At 40.3% G+C, this 17686-nt stretch overlaps 3 protein-coding genes across 6 annotated transcripts; 2 read left to right on the forward strand and 1 right to left on the reverse strand.

Moving 5' to 3' along the window:
- Positions 1-397: 397 nt before the first annotated feature.
- Positions 398-3028, forward strand: LOC116035909 (cannabinoid receptor type 1B-like). The gene is made up of 2 exons (XM_031279280.2): positions 398-695; positions 1420-3028. The coding sequence occupies exon 2, from the start codon at positions 1496-1498 to the stop codon at positions 2921-2923; it is 1428 nt and encodes a 475-aa protein (XP_031135140.1). The 5' UTR covers positions 398-695; positions 1420-1495; the 3' UTR covers positions 2924-3028.
- A 2164-nt stretch (positions 3029-5192) lies between these two features.
- LOC116035758 (akirin-2-like) lies at positions 5193-8303 on the forward strand. 3 transcript variants are annotated; one of them, XM_031279073.2, is made up of 6 exons: positions 5193-5440; positions 5772-5945; positions 6154-6297; positions 6418-6567; positions 7483-7554; positions 7696-8303. In XM_031279073.2, the coding sequence occupies exons 2-6, from the start codon at positions 5774-5776 to the stop codon at positions 7704-7706; spliced, it is 549 nt and encodes a 182-aa protein (XP_031134933.1). In that variant the 5' UTR covers positions 5193-5440; positions 5772-5773; the 3' UTR covers positions 7707-8303. The 3 variants fall into 3 exon arrangements, with proteins under 3 accessions (XP_031134933.1, XP_031134934.1, XP_031134932.1); XM_031279074.2 differs by having other exon boundaries at positions 5263-5440; positions 5747-5945; XM_031279072.2 differs by having other exon boundaries at positions 5264-5440; positions 5737-5945.
- A 311-nt stretch (positions 8304-8614) lies between these two features.
- Positions 8615-17140, reverse strand: orc3 (origin recognition complex, subunit 3). Of its 2 annotated transcripts, XM_031279071.2 has the most exons (20): positions 16801-17016; positions 16578-16629; positions 16404-16501; positions 15873-16011; positions 15551-15655; positions 15225-15388; positions 14995-15134; positions 13775-13934; positions 12770-12883; positions 12492-12625; positions 12187-12250; positions 11971-12087; positions 11773-11852; positions 10403-10536; positions 10140-10234; positions 9936-10033; positions 9684-9825; positions 9477-9593; positions 9072-9151; positions 8615-8861 (listed from the first exon to the last, which is right to left on the reverse strand). In XM_031279071.2, exons 1-20 carry the CDS (start codon positions 16822-16824, stop codon positions 8756-8758), a joined length of 2163 nt encoding a protein of 720 aa, XP_031134931.2. In that variant the 5' UTR covers positions 16825-17016; the 3' UTR covers positions 8615-8755. The 2 variants fall into 2 exon arrangements, with proteins under 2 accessions (XP_031134931.2, XP_035850697.1); XM_035994804.1 differs by lacking the exons at positions 8615-8861; positions 9072-9151 and adding an exon at positions 9152-9252 and having other exon boundaries at positions 16801-17140.
- Positions 17141-17686: the final 546 nt, after the last annotated feature.

The raw sequence follows: 17686 nt of genomic DNA on the forward strand, positions 1-17686 counted from the left end.
CCTAATTTCGTAATTTTGTATTCTGTACAATGACAAGGTTTTCCATTTCTATTTAATCAGGTGAGAAACAAGCATGCAAGCATTTGAAGAGAGAAAAATTTTAGATATTGCAATTATTATTATTATTATTATTTTTATTATTATTATTATTGGGACATTGAACACTGAAACATGGGTTAAAAGCTGGACTTCATGTCTTGTCTGCAACAGCGGCTTTGCTCTTGCATAAATAGGTGTGTGTATGTGTGTGTGTGTGTGTGTGTGTGTGTGTGTGTGTGTGTGTGTGTGTGTGTGTGTGTGTGTGTGTGTGTGTGTGTGTGTGCGTGTGTGTGTATGATGCTCAGGGATGCACTACACGACTACTGCGCTCAAACACCTCAGACCACGTGACCAGCACGCGCACAAAAAGGAGTGTTAACAGCGCTCGCTCCCACAAACACACTCTCTCTCTCCACCGGCTGCCTGTTCGCCTTTAGGCTACTGTATTTGACATTGACAGTATCCAGGGAGTCAGCCCCGGCAAATCGTCAAAAACAACAATTGTAATTTCCCATTGGCTTCCAGTTCTTTGTGGAGTAGCTGCAACTGTTGGTGAAGAGAGTGAAGACAACAGACTGGTTTACTCCCAATTTAGTGACAATTTTTATTTTATTTTTTTGCATCATGGCCAAGATGTTTCTGACGAGAAAATCAAGGTACGTTTTTAAAAATGTTTAAATCATTTATTTATTTTAGCTTTTATTGATTTTTATATTGTGATAGTTTTTAATTTCTGTGTTATTCTAATTTATTTACTCGTGCTTACGTTGTTGTTATTGCTCAATACATTAGCATATTCTTGGATCCAAACTGTATTTAGAAACATCATTGAAGACTTTCTTTTAATGTAGGCCTATTGCATTCGCAATAGTTGTTAGGCAGTTTCTGCTCTTCAAACAATGTATTTTTCCAAATCCTTCATGCAAACGTAACTGTTAGTAATTAATATCATCATTACTGGCATCAAAATGTAAATGGATAATTGGACAGATATGTGCACTCGATCTTTTTTCTCCCTTGATGCCTAATTAATCCAATGATTATTGAGGAAACAAAACAGCTTAATGCTGACCTGCTTTAATTAATAAGAAAGCCTGTCTGTCCTACATACTTAAGGCAATGATTTCCCCTGAGGCTGCCTAGGTTTGTCATCAACTGTTCAGTTTCCCACTATTGTCTGGGATGCATCTGCTCTGGAGTCAGCTGGCTGATACACAGATTCCCCAAATATCTCCCAGCAACAAATTCATTTTGTGCTATATTAATTATTAATGTTACTTTGTGTATTCAAACAATTTAAGAATTGAATGTAATAAGATGAATTTAGTAATTAATTAATTATTACATTCTTTATGGGGACATTTTTTTTCTTCTTCATAGATTTCCTTCTGCATGGATGAAATGCTGTTAGACCACATACCTCTCTACTGAGCATCTCTACAGCCACAAACTAGCCATGAAGTCAGCTTTGCAAAGGATAGCAGGCACCACAATGAGTACATTAACAACAGGTGTCCAGTATCTTGGCTCAAACGACGCCAGCTACAACGACGCCTCCATTGACTCGAGTCTAATCAAGAACCGATTCCACTTTGAGAAGCCTCACTCTGCCTCGATTAGTAACTCCTTTCCCGGACTCGTCCCTGGAAATAAGGAGGTCGTTTACAGTGGCCTCTCTCCCATTTTCCCCACAAATGTAACAGACTTTCTGCTGAGCAATGGCACCTCTCTCAGCGGAGGGGTGGCACAGTGTGGGGAGGACTTTGTGGACAACATGGAGTGTTTTATGATTCTGACACCCGGTCAGCAGCTCGCAGTCGCCATCCTGGCACTCACCCTGGGTACATTTACAGTGCTGGAAAACCTCATGGTGCTGTGTGTGATCCTACACTCCCAGACGCTTCGATCTCGGCCTTCCTATCACTTCATAGGCAGCCTGGCTGTGGCTGATCTGATAGGCAGCATCATTTTTGTCTACAGCTTCCTGGATTTCCACGTCCTCCACAGGAAGGACAGCCCCAATATTTTCCTTTTCAAGCTGGCCGGGGTCATCGCCTCCTTCACCGCCTCTGTTGGCAGTCTGTTTCTCACTGCGATTGACCGCTACATCTCCATCCACAGGCCCATGTCGTACAAACGCATCGTCACAAAGACTAAAGCAGTTATTGCCTTCAGTGTGATGTGGACCATCTCTATCGTCTTCTCACTGCTGCCGTTGCTGGGGTGGAACTGCAAGCGTCTCAACTCTGTCTGCTCGGATATTTTCCCTCTAATCGACCAGAAGTACTTGATGTTCTGGATCGGGATGACAACCATCTTGGTCCTGTTCATCATCTACGCCTACATGTTCATCCTCTGGAAGTCACACCACCATGCTGTCCGCATGCTGAGCCGCAGCTCCCAGAGGAGTGTGATTGTCTACACTGCAGAGGGGACCAAAGTGCAGACGGTGAGGCCCGAGCAGGCCCGGATGGACCTCCGTCTGGCTAAAACCCTGGTTCTGATCCTGGTGGCCCTTATCATCTGCTGGGGCCCACTTCTAGCTATTATGGTTTACGACCTCTTTGGGAAGGTGAACGACTTCATCAAGACTGTGTTTGCCTTTTGCAGCATGCTCACCCTGCTCAACTCCACCGTGAACCCTGTGATCTACGCCATGAGGAGCAAGGACCTGCGTAGGGCCTTCCTCAACATCTGCCATATGTGCCGGGGAACGACGCAGCCTCTGGACAACAGCGCAGAGAGTGATTGGAACAGCAGGAGTGTGAGAGGCACAGCAGGTGGAGCGGGGAAAGATGGCACCGGTTGTGGAAAGACTCGAGTAAAAGTAGCCCAGGTTACTGTTTCTGGAGTGACTGAGACTTCTACTGCAGAGCCAGTCTAAGAAAAAAAACTGCCCTGCTCTGGTATAACTGTGAAGTTATTGTAGAATAGCCCCGACCCTCCTAGTGCGCAGCAGGTTTCTGTTACTGTGAAATGTGCCAAAAAATAACTTAGATACAGAACTGAAGACTTTTTGTTGCTTTTAAGCTGAAATCTGTAATATTTATATTATTATACCCAGCTGTATGGTGGAGTGTAGTCTCGCATTGCCAGACCTTCCTCCACAGCGCTGCGGAGGAAGGTCTGCCGAGTCCACAAACAGCATTCCAGGATGGAAGAAAAACATGCTCTGGTTTATTGGCATTTCTCTAAACCAATCACAATTGGCGCCATATGCAGGTACGGTGTCATGTCTCTGCAAAATAGCCTCGGGAAGGAACTTGTTTTGGTGGAACATGTGCATGTAGGGAGGCGAGCTCTGGAATTAAAATGGTTGTTGAGTGTGTGAAGAGAATTTTACTCCAAAAAAGATAAATATAATTTGATTGTCAGTTCTAGCTCGGAGGATGTTCCTGAATCGACCGGAGTTTAGAATGCCAACACAAAGAAAGCGGAAGATGAGGGACATCCGGCAGAAAATGAGGGAGCCGAACCTCCGGCAGCACCGGAACAATCCCGTAAATGACGTCGTCGATATAGACTAGGTGCAGTGTGACGAGACTCTACTGTGCATTATCTCTTTACTTTGTTTCGGAGAAATTGTTTGTTAAGTTGCACAAGTCTGATTGACAATGCCAATTTGATCTTATTTCATTCAGTAAACAATATCTTCTTGAATTTCCCCTTGGGGATCAATGAAGTATCTATCTATCTATCTATCTATCTATCTATATAGTCGTACCAGTTTTTTCTGCAACAACAGTTACAAGCACAACCCTCTGATCTGTCACCTTTGTGGTTTGAATGGGCATAAAGTTACAGATGTCAGCTTTAAGTTAGAAAATATGGCACTTCCTTTCTTTTTCACATCATAGCAATATTGTGGCAGTAATGCAATGTGAAAATGTGTCTACCTTCATGTAAAATGTCAGTTTCCAATGACAGCACACTGCTTGTAAGTAAAATCAGCATCCCATTAGTGATTTGAAATCAGCTATTGATGCTTTTGTATGAACATGATATTGTAAGATTTGGCATTTTATGTTATTTTACTTTATTTATTGTTTTTTTAAACTTGTACTTTGCAAAGCAAAATGATGAGGCAACTTTAATATGAACAGCTTTTGGAACTTGAGTCTTTAGTGGTTTGGGAATGTTACATCGCTGCTTATTACACATGTGCTTATAAAAATACAGAATTTTGTGAGAAGCTACACTTTAATATTTCTGTGAAGCATCCATTGTGCCATTGTGTCTCATAACAGTGTGTATAAGCAAGGACATGCATTCAATAAATCCATGCAATGTGTCTATTTTCATCATACTTTTGTCAACATATCTGGTGTCTTTTTTTTCTCTATAAAACAATAAAATCTCAGCAAACCCTCACATCCGCACCTGTGGCTAATTCAATATAGTGTGAGTGTGTATGACTGTGTGTTTATTGCTGTGGGCCAGACTGTTTTGGATTGTTTGATTTGATTCATTATGATTCACATTTATTGTCATTGCACAGAGTACAAGTACTGAGACATCAAAGTGTAGTTTAGTATCCAACCAGAAGTGCAAAAATCAGTAAAGTGCAGAGTATTGTACAACAGTATAGTGGCAATTTCAAGAATATACAGTAAATGGTATGAATATGCTAAGATATATACAGTATGAACATGTACAACAATACAGTAGGCAAAATATATAGTGCAGGTATGAGTACAAGTAATGGCAATTACCTGTGACACCCTACTTGTGATCCCTCGTCATAATTGTCTAAATGTGGATGTAAATAATAAACAGCTCCACCAGAGAAGAATTTTTAAATTGTTTAACTTGAGGACTTTTGGGCCTTAAGAGACGAAAATGTTCATCACAACAAAAAAGCCAAAACAAGCTACTAAGAAATAAGCATACTTTTGTGTACATAATATAGATTTTATCCATAAAGCGAAGTCAACTGTGTAACACTGCCCTCCTGTGGAAATAAAAGAGACATAGGCTTATCCAAGACAATCCATTGTCTTTAGTATTCCCCATGGACTGATACCGATCATACAGATATATGTAGTTGTAGTTTATCGAATAGTATAATGTGGCTATAATGTAACCAAATTAAATTAAAAACGTGAATTTCGGAAAATGTAGGCTATAATTAGGACGACATAAACCTTTCATTCCTCATCTTTTACTTTGTTTTGTTTTACTACATGACCCAGAATTCATTGCAGCGCAGGTCGCACGTGACGTCACGAACCGGAGAAGCCGACAGCCCCGTATCAAAAACAAGCAGCTAAGTTAGCGTTAGCTAGCTCCCCAGACAGTTGGCCCGCAGCCGGCGGATAGTCACCTCAACTTTTGGGAAGCAACTTTTAGAACAACACGAGTTGTTGATTGCAGCTGAACAGACCAACTTTCCCCCGTAAAGGTAAGAGACAGTTTAATTCAAATGTACACCATAGCGCACTGTTCTACCAACGGTAGCCAAAGCTAACGTTAGCTTTGTTTTCTTTTTGATTATTGGCTAGCAAGCACAGCTAGTGTTAGCTTGTTAGCAAATATTTAAAGCCTCAGCTGCGCAGTATGTATAGCATGTATTCTTCAGCGAAGGAAACTTATTTTAGCAGAACTATTGACACTGTAATGAGCAACTCGTGTCAAAGAATAGCCATGATTAGCAGTTAACTGAAATCATGTTATCGCTTCATTATTGTCCTGTTTCGGTATTTTGCACCCCCTCACCCTTAAACAAACTGAAGTCATGGCGTGTGGAGCCACCCTGAAGAGGACCATGGATTTCGATCCGCTGATGAGTCCTACGTCCCCTAAAAGAAGAAGATGTATCCCCGTGTCCCCATCGTCCTCATCTCCTAGGAAGTACCTTAGCATGGAGCCTTCGCCATTTGGGGAATCGTCGTCAAGGCTTAGAGCAGGTAATATTAACGTTACTAATGTTGGCATGGTTGGCCTGCTTGATGGCTAGCCAGGGGCTTGAGAGGCATTAGCAACACGTTAAATCACATTATAACAAACCAAACGACAAATGTGCTTATTAATGTTAAAGTGTAGCTTGTGGACTCCTAACATGACAGCTGTTTGTAGCCCCCTATCTGTCTTTTTTACTTTCTTTTGTCCCACTAGAACAAATCCTCAACAGCATCAAGCAGGAGTACAAACGCATTCAAAAAAGGAAGCATCTAGATGGAGGCTACCATCAGTCAGAGTGCGGCTATTCTCCAGGGTCCCCATCCCAGTCGTCTACTATGAATGTTTCCAGCATGCCAGGTTGGTTGAGTAACACACTGCCTACAGGATAGACTGCTCAGGAATTACTGTGACATGTACTCAGGCAACCAGAAATAGGACACATGCCATGATTCTTAGGTTTTTGTTTGATTTGTACAGGAACGTCCTCTGGAAGCGTTTCTCCTACTAGAAAAGAACAGCCATTATTCACCCTCAGACAAGTTGGAATGATCTGTGAACGCCTGCTGAAAGAAAGGGAAGAGAAGGTGCGGGAGGAGTATGAGGAGACCATGACTTCAAAACTGGCAGGTTGGTACACATTGAGCAATTTATGACTCAGAACATCACAAATCAACCAACAGTCCAAAATCTAAAGGTATCCAATTTCAAATTATTACAATTGATAAGCAGGAACCAGTAACTGTTTGTTGCTGCTGCTGGTTGATAAGCAAAATTGTTGTTAGTTAATTTCCTGTCAATTGATTAACGCACTTATCTTTGCAGTACCATTATAGTTGTGTTTTTTTGATTGTGAAAGATGATCAGTACTAAATTCAAAATTAAATCTATAAAATTATAATTGCCTAACCCAAAGTCATGTTTTGTCCGACCAGCTGAAAAAATCATAATTTTGATTATTTTGTTCATTATTCATTAACTTTTGGAAAGATGTTGAAATTATTGAAGTTAAACAGTGAAACAAATCAACAGTGAAAACACCTTCAACTGTTAAATTTCCCTTCATACTTTTCCCATTTTACCTTTTTTTTTTTTTTTTATTCAGAACACAAGACAAAAGTTTACTTGCAAAAACATAAAAATGTTTTTTTTGCGATTATGTTTTTGTGATTAGGAGCCAAAATCGTAATTGCACAGCCCTACTGTGTGTAAAGTTAACCAAGGAAAAAAAATCATCAAAATAAGGACACTGTAACCAGCAAATGTTTGGTTGTAATTTTCAATCAGAATCAGCTTTATTTGCCAGGTATGAGGACACATACGAGGAATTTTGCTTTGGATTATACATGAGAATATGAGAATAGATTGATTCCTGACCCCAGTAAATATTTATTTTAGTAGTATTTATTTATTTAGTAAGTTTGTGATCTGTACCATAGTTAAAAGACAAGTCTCTGGGGAAATAATATAAAAGACTAATGCACAAAAAGTTTCACATTGAGTTGTACAATAGTAATTCTTATTTCCTGTCCTGTAACATTTCAGAACAATATGACACCTTTGTGAAGTTCACACATGATCAGTTAATGCGACGATTCGGGGAGCAACCTGCAAGCTGTGAGTTATTTCCTCCACATTCCTGTCTCACTGGCAAGACTCTGTGCGAAAGTATTGGATCTTGGTTTTTGCTCTGCCTTTTTGAAGTTTAAAGTAACAAGTCTGGTTTCTGTATTTTTGTTTTATCTCCCTCTTCTCCAGATGTTTCCTGAGTGTGGCCCAGAAATCTTTGCAAGACGGCCTTCTCTTGCTGCAAGCTATCATGTGATATCTCAAGAAAGAAGAAAAACCTCATTAAGAGATTCAGTTTAGCTAGTTTAAATGAAACTTTTCTTACTGTGCCATATTTCTGTCTTTGGGCAAAGGTTTATATATAAAGCTGTTGTCAGTTGTTACCTCTCTGTTGTAAGCAACTAGGTGCTTCCTTATGTAAATGAATGGATCCTATCTCTACCAGTGGCCTATGTTCCTCCTGCTGTACGTGTATCTACAGTTATCTCACTTTTGTAATGATTCCCAGCATTCCAGGCTTTGTCACTTATTTTGTTCGTTACATGTAAATATGATAAAGCAGTGCAAGAGTTTTACTTAAGGTTTGCTGGTCAATCTGCGAGGTAGTGGAAGAAACACAGCAGAACAGAGAATATGTTTGCAGTTCATGTTCATTGCTTTTTAAAAATGGGCTAATTTGATTAATTTTTTTTTGTTCTCCCTACCAGTGTTTTATTTATTTTGACTTTTGTTTTGCCGGTATTACTTTGAAACCAATGTACTTATTGGAAAAAAACAATAAAAATCTTTTAAGTTGTTTTGATGCATGTGAGACATTTCATTTCTATGGTAGTTATATCTTCGTCTATTGTAACAATATTGACTCAAGTTAAGTAAATTACACCTGTTGTCAATTAACTGTATACTATGCACCTGTATTTGTGCTGTGCCTACAGTATAGGATCATTTTGGCTCAACCGTACCAAGATAAGTTTCTAGAGAATCTTATCACTTCAGATACTTGTAATGTTTTGTTGAACATCCAGCATCTGATACGTTTATACTATCTCTAAAAGGTACAATGTGTTTTGCTCATTGCGCAGGTAAGAATAAAACGTGTACGGCACACTGATTATCAGACACTACTGCCATGTTTTATTAGAGGGGGAAAATATCAATCCAAGTCAAGTTCGATAAGAGCTTAAATGAAGGGAGGCTGCAGCCACAAGTGTATGTTAAAGACGTGTGCATGGTTTCTTTTTGGGTCCGGTCAGCAGCCTCCCCAGGTGAGTCGAGCCACGTGGTCAGTCTTCTGCTTGGTGGACTTTATGAAGCCCAGAAATTCGAGCTCCGACACAGCTCGGATGAAACGAGCGCTAGAAAACAAGCTAAGGAACAACATTTCTCAATTGAGTATTATACTCTGGCCAAAAGTAAAATCGCTATGTAATGTAACTATATCGTATGAACTAACTTGTGTTACGTGTCCCTAGAGCAAACAATTATGACATTAAGTGAGTAATAAAATGTTGGTAATAGCATGATGGGGGAAAAACATGTTCGTAGATAAAGTTATGGAAGGATACTGTTTGACCTCATCCACTTTCCCGAAATTGTCAGAATCTGGATCGTTACCCTCAGCAGCAGAAACCACAGTGGCATAGGCCTAGAAACAAACAGGTTTATTCATGTCAGTATCCGGTCCATTCTGGGCCGATTTTCAGATCAATAACATGACACAGTGATCCTCAGGATCAATGAAGCCTTCTGCAGAATGAAAAACAAACCATCAAATCAACAATCATCACTGATTGTAGGGCAAAGGTGCCGGTATCCTAAGTTAAAATGGAACGCTGTATAAACATCATTATCATCTTTTGTTTTTCCTTAAAGACGTTGGTTGATTCAGTTGAATTCAATTATTAGACAAATATCAAATGATTGATTTACATTATTAGACAAACATCAAATTATTCTGTATATAAACTCACTTCCAGCCAGTCGTAAAGGTTTATCAGCCTGCCGCACTCCAGATGGAGTTTGTACACGATGCAGATATCAGGTGCAGCATTAGAGACAGTCCCATCCTCAGTCTTTAGGCGGTCATTCTGGAAGAAGAGGCTCCGATGAAGGCACAAGTACTTTCACTGCTTTCAGTTACTCCTCATGTTAAGATAGACACTTGATAAGACATGTACCTGAAGATAATAGAAGGGACTATTGAGTGCAGCCTGAATAGAGGTGCGAGGTGTTGCGTTGAGGTGGCGTCTCACAGTGGCGGAAGAAGTGTAGTAGCAAACTTCATTCAGTACCTGAGACTCTGGGGGAGACAGGTGACTCCTAGGTGGGAGAGAGAGCTGTTAGCTGAAGAAGAATTTCTACCATATTTATGTAATTTAAAATAAAAAATCGTTACACTTTCAGCAGAGCAAGAAGGTAATATGCCTCACTTCACTAAGCTGTCAATGAACTCAAGGGCTTCATTTCGCAGAACCTCGAACGGACTCAGTTTCTTGGCTCTCCGAGACTCGTTCATCTCCAGCAGCGTCTAGAATACGTAACCAGACAATATATGGATCAAACACATCAGCAAGGTGGAGAATCTCCTCACAGAAATCCTGCGACGATAACATTCTTCATAAAACCATGAAAACCTTCTGCAGCTGGGCCAGATCCGTTTTCTTTTGAAGATGCTTTAGTGGAGAGGTGATGCTGTCTTCCACGGTGGGGGGAGGTTCAGCAGCTACTGCTGTTTAAGGACAAGATCATTGTAAGGAGTGTTGCATATTCATTACCTACAGTAATAATTATTTGAGAACAGAGACTATTCCAGGGTGAACGCAAAATCAGGGAGAGTAAGAATCTATAAACAGAGAATGACAACATGTGGGCGCTCTACTTCATTTTTACTACTTACTGTCCAACTGCTTAAATTTGGTGAGCATGTCTTCCAGCTGGACAAGAGCGCTCTTTATCTTCTTTGACTTGGCAGGCTGCAGAATCTCCGCACACCTCTGTAGCAAAGCGATCAGCTCATCTTTAGCCAGCATCCTGGAGCGAAAGCACAGGAGATTTACAATTTGAATTGTACAGCTCGAGTGCCTAACTTCGGACTGGGGTGTTTTTGGACTAAAGTCTGGTATGTTCACAATTAAAAGCCAGTGTCAAACAACAAATGGTACAATGCTGTTTTACTGTACAGTATATTAATGGCTAAATAGTAGTAAAACGAATTTGGCCATCAGGAGGAGCAATAATCCTTGAATATGTTGCCATCTAGTGGTAACGTGTAAATAAAGACTAAATTTAAATTAAATTAAATTTATACTGTTTATTGATCCCCAGTGGGGAAATTACAATTTACACTCTGAAATCACTACACACAAGCCTGAAATACACACATGCTCAGGACCTATTCATGCACAAATGGAGAGATGTCAGAGTGAGTGGGCTGCCAGTGCTGGACCAGCGCCCTGAGCGTCTGGGGGGGGTACGGTGCCTTGCTCAAGAGCACCTGGCAGTGCCCAGGAGTTGAACTGGCATCTCTCCAGCTACCAATCCACACTCTGTACTTTGGTCCGTACTGGGACTTGAACCAGCGACCCTCCGGTTCCCAATCCAAGTCCCTACGGATACTGCCACCCCTAGACTAGAAAGGAAGAAATACATTCTACAAACAGTCTACGACGTTTCACTTCCGGGATTGCTCCGTTGCTGCCGGAAAATCCGCCGCATTTCACTCATTTAGGCCGGATATCCGTTGCCTTGGGCTTCCTTTGTGTTGGCATTTTAAACTCCGGTGGATTTATGAGGACTATGGTTAACTGCTCCTCAGATCTCTGCAGGGTAAATCCAGACAGCTAGCTAGACTATCTGTCCAATCTGAGTTTTCTAATGCACAACTAAAACAACTTTTAAACGTACACATGTTCCACCAAAACAAGTTCCTTCCGAGCCTATTTTGCAGCGGCACCGCAGCTTTTCTCCGGTGCTTAGCACCGCCCAAGATGATTGTGACTGGTTTAAAGAAATGCCAATAAACCAGAGCACGTTTTCCTCCCATCCCCGAAAGCTATATGGAGTAGCCAGACCCTCCTTCAGCGCGATTTGGAGGAGGGTCTGGCGAAGCGAGACTACTACAAATGAGACACAGTTATGATAACACGTTTAAAACTGAAGGACTTCAGGAGAATCTTTATCGAAGTACCTTGAGTCTACAATGAAGACTAATTATCATCCTTTTGTTATTCCTACTTGTTGATATACAGGTTAAATATCCAGACTTACTTCAGAAGCTTCATGGCTGACTGGTAATCCTCACTCTCCCATACGTTCTTCTCCAGACATATTAAATGGAGCTCTCTGATCTGTAACACACGGATAATTCAACGTTACATCAAGCCAGTTAGAAAAAAAACTGAAACTGTAACTTCGACACTACGAGAAAGTTTATTTTTTTACACCTATGAAGCAGTTATTTCTTGCCTGTTTTCCGAGGGGGTACCGAGGTAAGGATGAGGTCAGAGTGTGGAGACACCTCAGGATGGGATAATAGTTCTTGTGATATTTGTGAAGGTCTTTTATCAGCTTTTGACACACCTCCTATAAAACAGAAACAAACTAAAGCATTAGATGCTGTCCAGGTATGTGCACTCGTTGTTGACTAATGCCTCAGGTGTAGCGATAAAACAAAGAATGCACCTTTAAATGAGTGTCATCCGTCAACAGATCCACTTGTTCCCGAGGTTCCTGCTTCTCTACATACCTGGGAAAAACACACAGGTTAGACCTGATTTAAAAGGCTCAGTTTTAAACCATTTAAAGCATACAACAGGCTACTAAACCACATAAAAAACTTAAAGTTACCTGTGTGTTCACTGCTTGAAGCCAAACTAAACGGAATGGTATATGTTCACAGTTTCATGTTGTCTGTCCACTAAGAGTCAGTGCACATGTGAAAACCAAATTGTCAGTGAATGTATGTGTGTGTGTGTGTGTGTGTGTACCTCTTGAACGACAGCAGGTGCCTAATCCTCTCCAAGTCGAGGTGATCGAGCTGCATCACATTAAGCAGGGCCTCCTTCTTCTTACAGCACAGCACACTGAGAGGCTGAGAGTGAAAGTGCTCCAGCAGGGCCAGCTGCACCAAGACAAAGCAGAATGTTTGTTTACCATGTGTGTGTATCTGAACTAGACAAAGACACAACGGGTACAAACAGAGGACACGTATTGATAAGTAATAGTAATAGGACAGTAGTAGTAGTATTTACAAGCTACTCTGTACCTGAATGCCCTTGATAAACTTTCTCACTGAGAAGTCGTGGTAGAGGAAGATGCTGATCAGCACCTGCATCACTTTACCGTTGAGCTTAAAAGGGAACTGCTTTGTCAGGATCAACTGGAAACAGACAAGACACATATTACAATAACCTTCCATGGATTTCATTTAAGCAGACACAATAGCTTAATAACCAATTTGGTTGGAAAAAAATGTGCAACTTGTTTCTTTTATTCTATTAATTGTGTATCTGTACAGACTAAAAGTAAATTTGAACAAACAAAATAAAAAAAATAAAAAAAAGTTTCAGTCTCAAAATTGATAATAGTGTTGAACCCATACCTCATTTACACAGCCTCAACAAAGTGAAGAGTACAAGCTTCGCAAAGTTAATAATTGTTATGGATTATATTATATGGCACAGGTGATCATGTAATTGTGTCTATCACCTGTATGTACCCGGGTAGCCAAATCTGTCACATGTTAATAGAGGACATACTTCAAAAAATATGCTTCCATGATCAATAATACAGATTTCAATTAAACACATTCTATAAAAAGGTGTATTAGCTTGGATTTGGCCATTTTAAATCACCTAATGAAATCTCAATAATGCAGAACAGCAGCAAAGATGTAGGTTTTGTGCTTCATTAAGTTAAAACAAGTAAAGCACCTGCACAAGTAGGGAGCTCATTTTCAAAAACGTAGAAGAAAAACTCAATTTAAACAGTTGTACTTGTTGCAGCATCTTCCATTATTAGACATTGTGCAATACCCAGTATTATTTTTACAATGCAGTGTAAAACCTGCATGAGTACCTCAAATATGACTGACATGATGATGTTTTAACACTTTAATAGTACAACATTGGATGGAAGCTTGGCAAATGTGATCTAAGAGATTAACAGAAAGGCTTTCAGTTCAGGAAGCTCATAACATGATGCGAGTGTCTCCAGCATATTTCCTGAAAGTATTTCTTTTGCACTGTACTGTATGTGAGTGAAAAACTACCTTGTCTATGACTGTGGCCAGGTGCTGTGTACAGGAGAGGGACTGGAAGAGCTCTATACACAGCAGGGAGGACACAGAGTGGGGCAGCAAGTGTTGGATGGTGCTGGGTGACGTGGCGATACCGAAGATGAACATCAGGGGAAGACGTTCAATGTACCGGCTGAGGAGAACATGGAGAACATGTTCATGGAGATACTGTTTTGACATCTCAACTTACAAAGCCTAATCAAAACTGTATCAATAGAAGACCGGATATTCTTAACAAGGTGATGAATTAACTTCTTCTCAGCGGGTCACTTGGTATAACATTGGTTTAACACTGGTTTAGGTGTATGGTAAGGTGGCTACAAAAGCAAACTTGTTCACAGCTTGACAGTAAGCTGGACTGGAGGAGCCATATGGAGGCGGTGTACCTTAACGGACAAAGACGATTTTATTTTCTAAGGAGGCTAAGGTCATTTATCATCTTCCAAACCTTGCTGCGCAGTGTCTATCATACAGTAGTGGCCAGTGCTGTGTTTTTTTTGCTGTGGCCTGTTGGGGAGAAGGCGTCCGCACAGCAGATAGAAACAGATTGGACAAGCTAATCAAGAAGGCCGGCTCGGTGGTCGGGGCTGAACTACAGGCGGTCCAGCAGGTGGCAGAGGTCAGAACATTTAACAAACTGGGAACAATAATGACCAACCATGCGTTTATCGGTGTTTTTTGCCCCCAACGGCTCCTTCCAGGCAGCGCTGCCTGGAAGGCACTAGGATTAGGCACTGGTTATGGTTAGGGTTAAGGTTAGGTGCCTTGGAGGAGCAGTTGGGGGCAAAAAACACCATCGAGCCAACCATGCACACCCACTCCATGACCTGAAGGTGATCAGCACCTTCAGTCAGAGACTGATTGCACCAATGTGCAAGTCTGAGAGATACAGGAAGTCCTTCTCACCAGCAGCTATAAGATTTTATAATGCACAGAAATAACTATGCACTTATGGTAGTAGTATGTATTTATTGTATTTTAACTTATTAGGTATGGAAGATATTTGAGGAAATGTGTGGCGTTTTGTTTGTCTTGAAGCTGCTGTGTCACTGTAATTTCCTGTAAAGGATTAATAAATGATCTGTATCTAAATGATCATCGTTTTATTGTAATACTGTAAACAGGAGGAGACTGATGCATTAACAAAATTACAAGGAAACAGTTAAATTGTTTTAGTCAGATTTTCTAGTTACCTGCAGATGAGTATGAAGTCCTGAAGAACTCTAGGGTTGAAAGCCTCTAAATCTTTGAAAATAATTACAACAGGAGGCTGCTGTGGACCGTCTCTGACAGGAGAACTACGTTTCTTTCCAGGAGTACCAGTGTTGGATTTCTAAAGTACAGGGGGAAAATTGCTTTAAGCGCTTTTATGCAACGAACTGCAAATGTAAAAAAATGCAGTAGTAATGCTTTATGGTCCCACCTTTGTTTTTGTATTGTACCAATCACAGAGTGTACTGAGGGAGCAGTGCACGCTCTTGTGGTGCTGAGCACTGGTCTGCTCAGCCTCCTCCTCTTCTTCATCATCTACAGTCACAACCGTGCCCATCAACCTCTCCAGGACCCTCTTTATCAAATGCTTCAATGCTGAAATGATAAAGCAAACAATAGAAAAACTTGAAAGCATAAACTGTAACGGATGTACATGACAAAATATAGTTATTAAGCTGCAACCATTACTATTCTTAGATACAAAAAGAGTAATGTTTCTTTAAAATCAAAGGCTGTGCGATCCTCTGAGTCCCTTACCTCCGCACTCTTTGGCCTGTACAGAGGCCACGTAAGGAGTAACAGACTGCTGGAGCAGGTCAGACAGGCTCTGGAAGGTCATGTCATGGTCCGGGACATTCACACCTATGGAGGATATCAAAAGAAGACAAATTGTATGACTCTTATCTATGTTAGATTAGGATAAAAAAAAAAAAAAAAAAAAACCTCCAAGGCATACCACAAGACTGGTCAAAAATAAAGCAATCGGAAATAATTTGTTTCCATTATGTTCTACATTGGCTGTTGTTTGAATGATCAATCAGTTAATGTCATTTGTGTTACTGCCTCGTCATCAACATACCAAGCACAAGAGCCGCTGTGGGAATCTCACTGGCCCTCATCTGTGATGCCCAGTCACTGTGTTGGCGAGTGGATGAGCACTTCCTCGTGAAGTCCAGCAAGCTGTCCAAGATGTTCCTGTTGAGCTCATCCTGTAAAACCTTACAGGCAGTAAAAACATTTGTTAGACTTTATTTACTTACCAATTTCAACCATTGTTTACCATCGCCTTTAGAGGGTTTGTTCAAAAATAATCAGATGGGAATTGGGGTGGAATCTCCTGTTTTTATGACACTGCTTTGGCTTTGTATCATATAAGCTGTTGAGACACCACTAATGGGCCTTGCAAAGCTCCAAAACATTTCATATATGTTCAGTGCAATGATTATACTGTATAAAAATGTAAAGTTACCAAATAATGGCACCTCCATACTAGAGAAATATATCTTGTGAATCTATTCAACTCCATTGTTCCACACTACCACCTTTAACCAACTTTTACTGTTAAGTTCTGTTGGATGAGATGAGCAACATGTTGAATATGTGTTGTTACCTCTGTGTCCGTTTTAATTTGGTCCCATAGATCCTGACAAAGTTTGAATCGTTTTTCACTGTTCTCAGCACCTTCACAGCCATGGATGAAATGATCCGCTGTGGAGAAATAGCATCAAGGTAAGAGTAACGTATCAAGTGAGGATACTCTCCTATAAACATTAACACAACTCACCCAAACTGAGTGTCTTTTTCTTCTTTGCACTTGGCTTAAAAACAAAGCAGCCCTGAAATATCAACGACCATAAGTTACAAACAGTGCCAGTTAACTATGAACATAAACAAATATACGAAACACTGATATGGCCATGTTGTGTCACGACTGCCAAGCTCGTTTCATGAGGTTTATGAAGCTTAACGTTAAATAAAACATACATAACGTCAGAATATTAAGTTACCTTGGACACAGATGAAGTAGACATCTTACATGAAAAGTTAACGGTTGTTTTATATTTCGGATAGTTCAGTAAGTGACTTGCACTTCCGTCTGGATAAAAGTGAGACAATTTGGTTTAAAATGCTGCCCGTCCTGGATTTGACAAACGAGCTACTACTTCCCGCCAATGTGACGTTTACGGAAAGGGTTGTGTTCAGCGCGCGTGTGTTCATAGCTTAGTCAAGTTTTAAATTATCGGGCATGATTAACGCTGTCATAAGCAAATTAAATATGACAAATGCGACTTTAAAGTTTTTAAACGTAGTTTAGTTAATTTCGTTATTCCTCTCCGTTATTTTAATGGCGGTGGATTTTTTTTTTTTTATAACACTGCTGATCTTGAACACTCCCGACCCTTTAAAGCATCCCTGGTTTCCCTGTTGTGGCCTCATTCTCTTAATACATCCATGTGTTGTGGCCTCTCTGCAGGTCCAAGTCTGTTTCCTGTTGCATTGTTTAATATTCATATTCATATGACAAGCATGTGGAGATGATGCTCCATAATACTATGTATAACCAATACTATTCGTTTTAAACATTTATATCATGATGTAAAGTTTAACTTGTATGTATTTAGTTATTTATGTCATATTTAATATTTAGCCATATCTGTCAAGTGTGTGAATATTATTTTTTTAATATTTACTGTCTTTAGTTAGCATTGTGCATATTGTATACTGTTTGGGTGTCTATACTTACACCATGACAGATTTGTAGTGATTTGAATATAACAGGCTTTGGAACTAGAATTTCACTCGATAGATTTCTGGTGGTTTCTATGCAGATAATAAAAAAACTTAATTTGTACAAAGAATGTCCTTTATTTTCATGCAAATTAAGTCCAGTGA

This window comes from Sander lucioperca, chromosome 18 (assembly GCF_008315115.2).
Source record: "Sander lucioperca isolate FBNREF2018 chromosome 18, SLUC_FBN_1.2, whole genome shotgun sequence".
Classification (NCBI taxonomy): Eukaryota; Metazoa; Chordata; class Actinopteri; order Perciformes; family Percidae; genus Sander; species Sander lucioperca.

Excerpts from the sequence above, each read along its gene's own strand:
- LOC116035909 (XM_031279280.2), top strand. The coding sequence starts at position 1,496 with ATGAAGTCAGCTTTGCAAAGGATAGCAGGCACCACAATGAGTACATTA.
- LOC116035758 (XM_031279073.2), top strand. The coding sequence starts at position 5,774 with ATGGCGTGTGGAGCCACCCTGAAGAGGACCATGGATTTCGATCCGCTG. Across the intron at positions 5,946-6,153 it reads GTCGTCAAGGCTTAGAGCAG|AACAAATCCTCAACAGCATC; the intron begins GTAATATTAACG and ends TTGTCCCACTAG. Across the intron at positions 6,298-6,417 it reads GAATGTTTCCAGCATGCCAG|GAACGTCCTCTGGAAGCGTT; the intron begins GTTGGTTGAGTA and ends TGATTTGTACAG.
- orc3 (XM_031279071.2), bottom strand. The coding sequence starts at position 16,824 with ATGTCTACTTCATCTGTGTCCAAG. Across the intron at positions 16,502-16,577 it reads GAAAAAGACACTCAGTTTGG|CGGATCATTTCATCCATGGC; the intron begins GTGAGTTGTGTT and ends ATTTCTCCACAG. Across the intron at positions 15,389-15,550 it reads ACAGGCCAAAGAGTGCGGAG|CATTGAAGCATTTGATAAAG; the intron begins GTAAGGGACTCA and ends TTATCATTTCAG.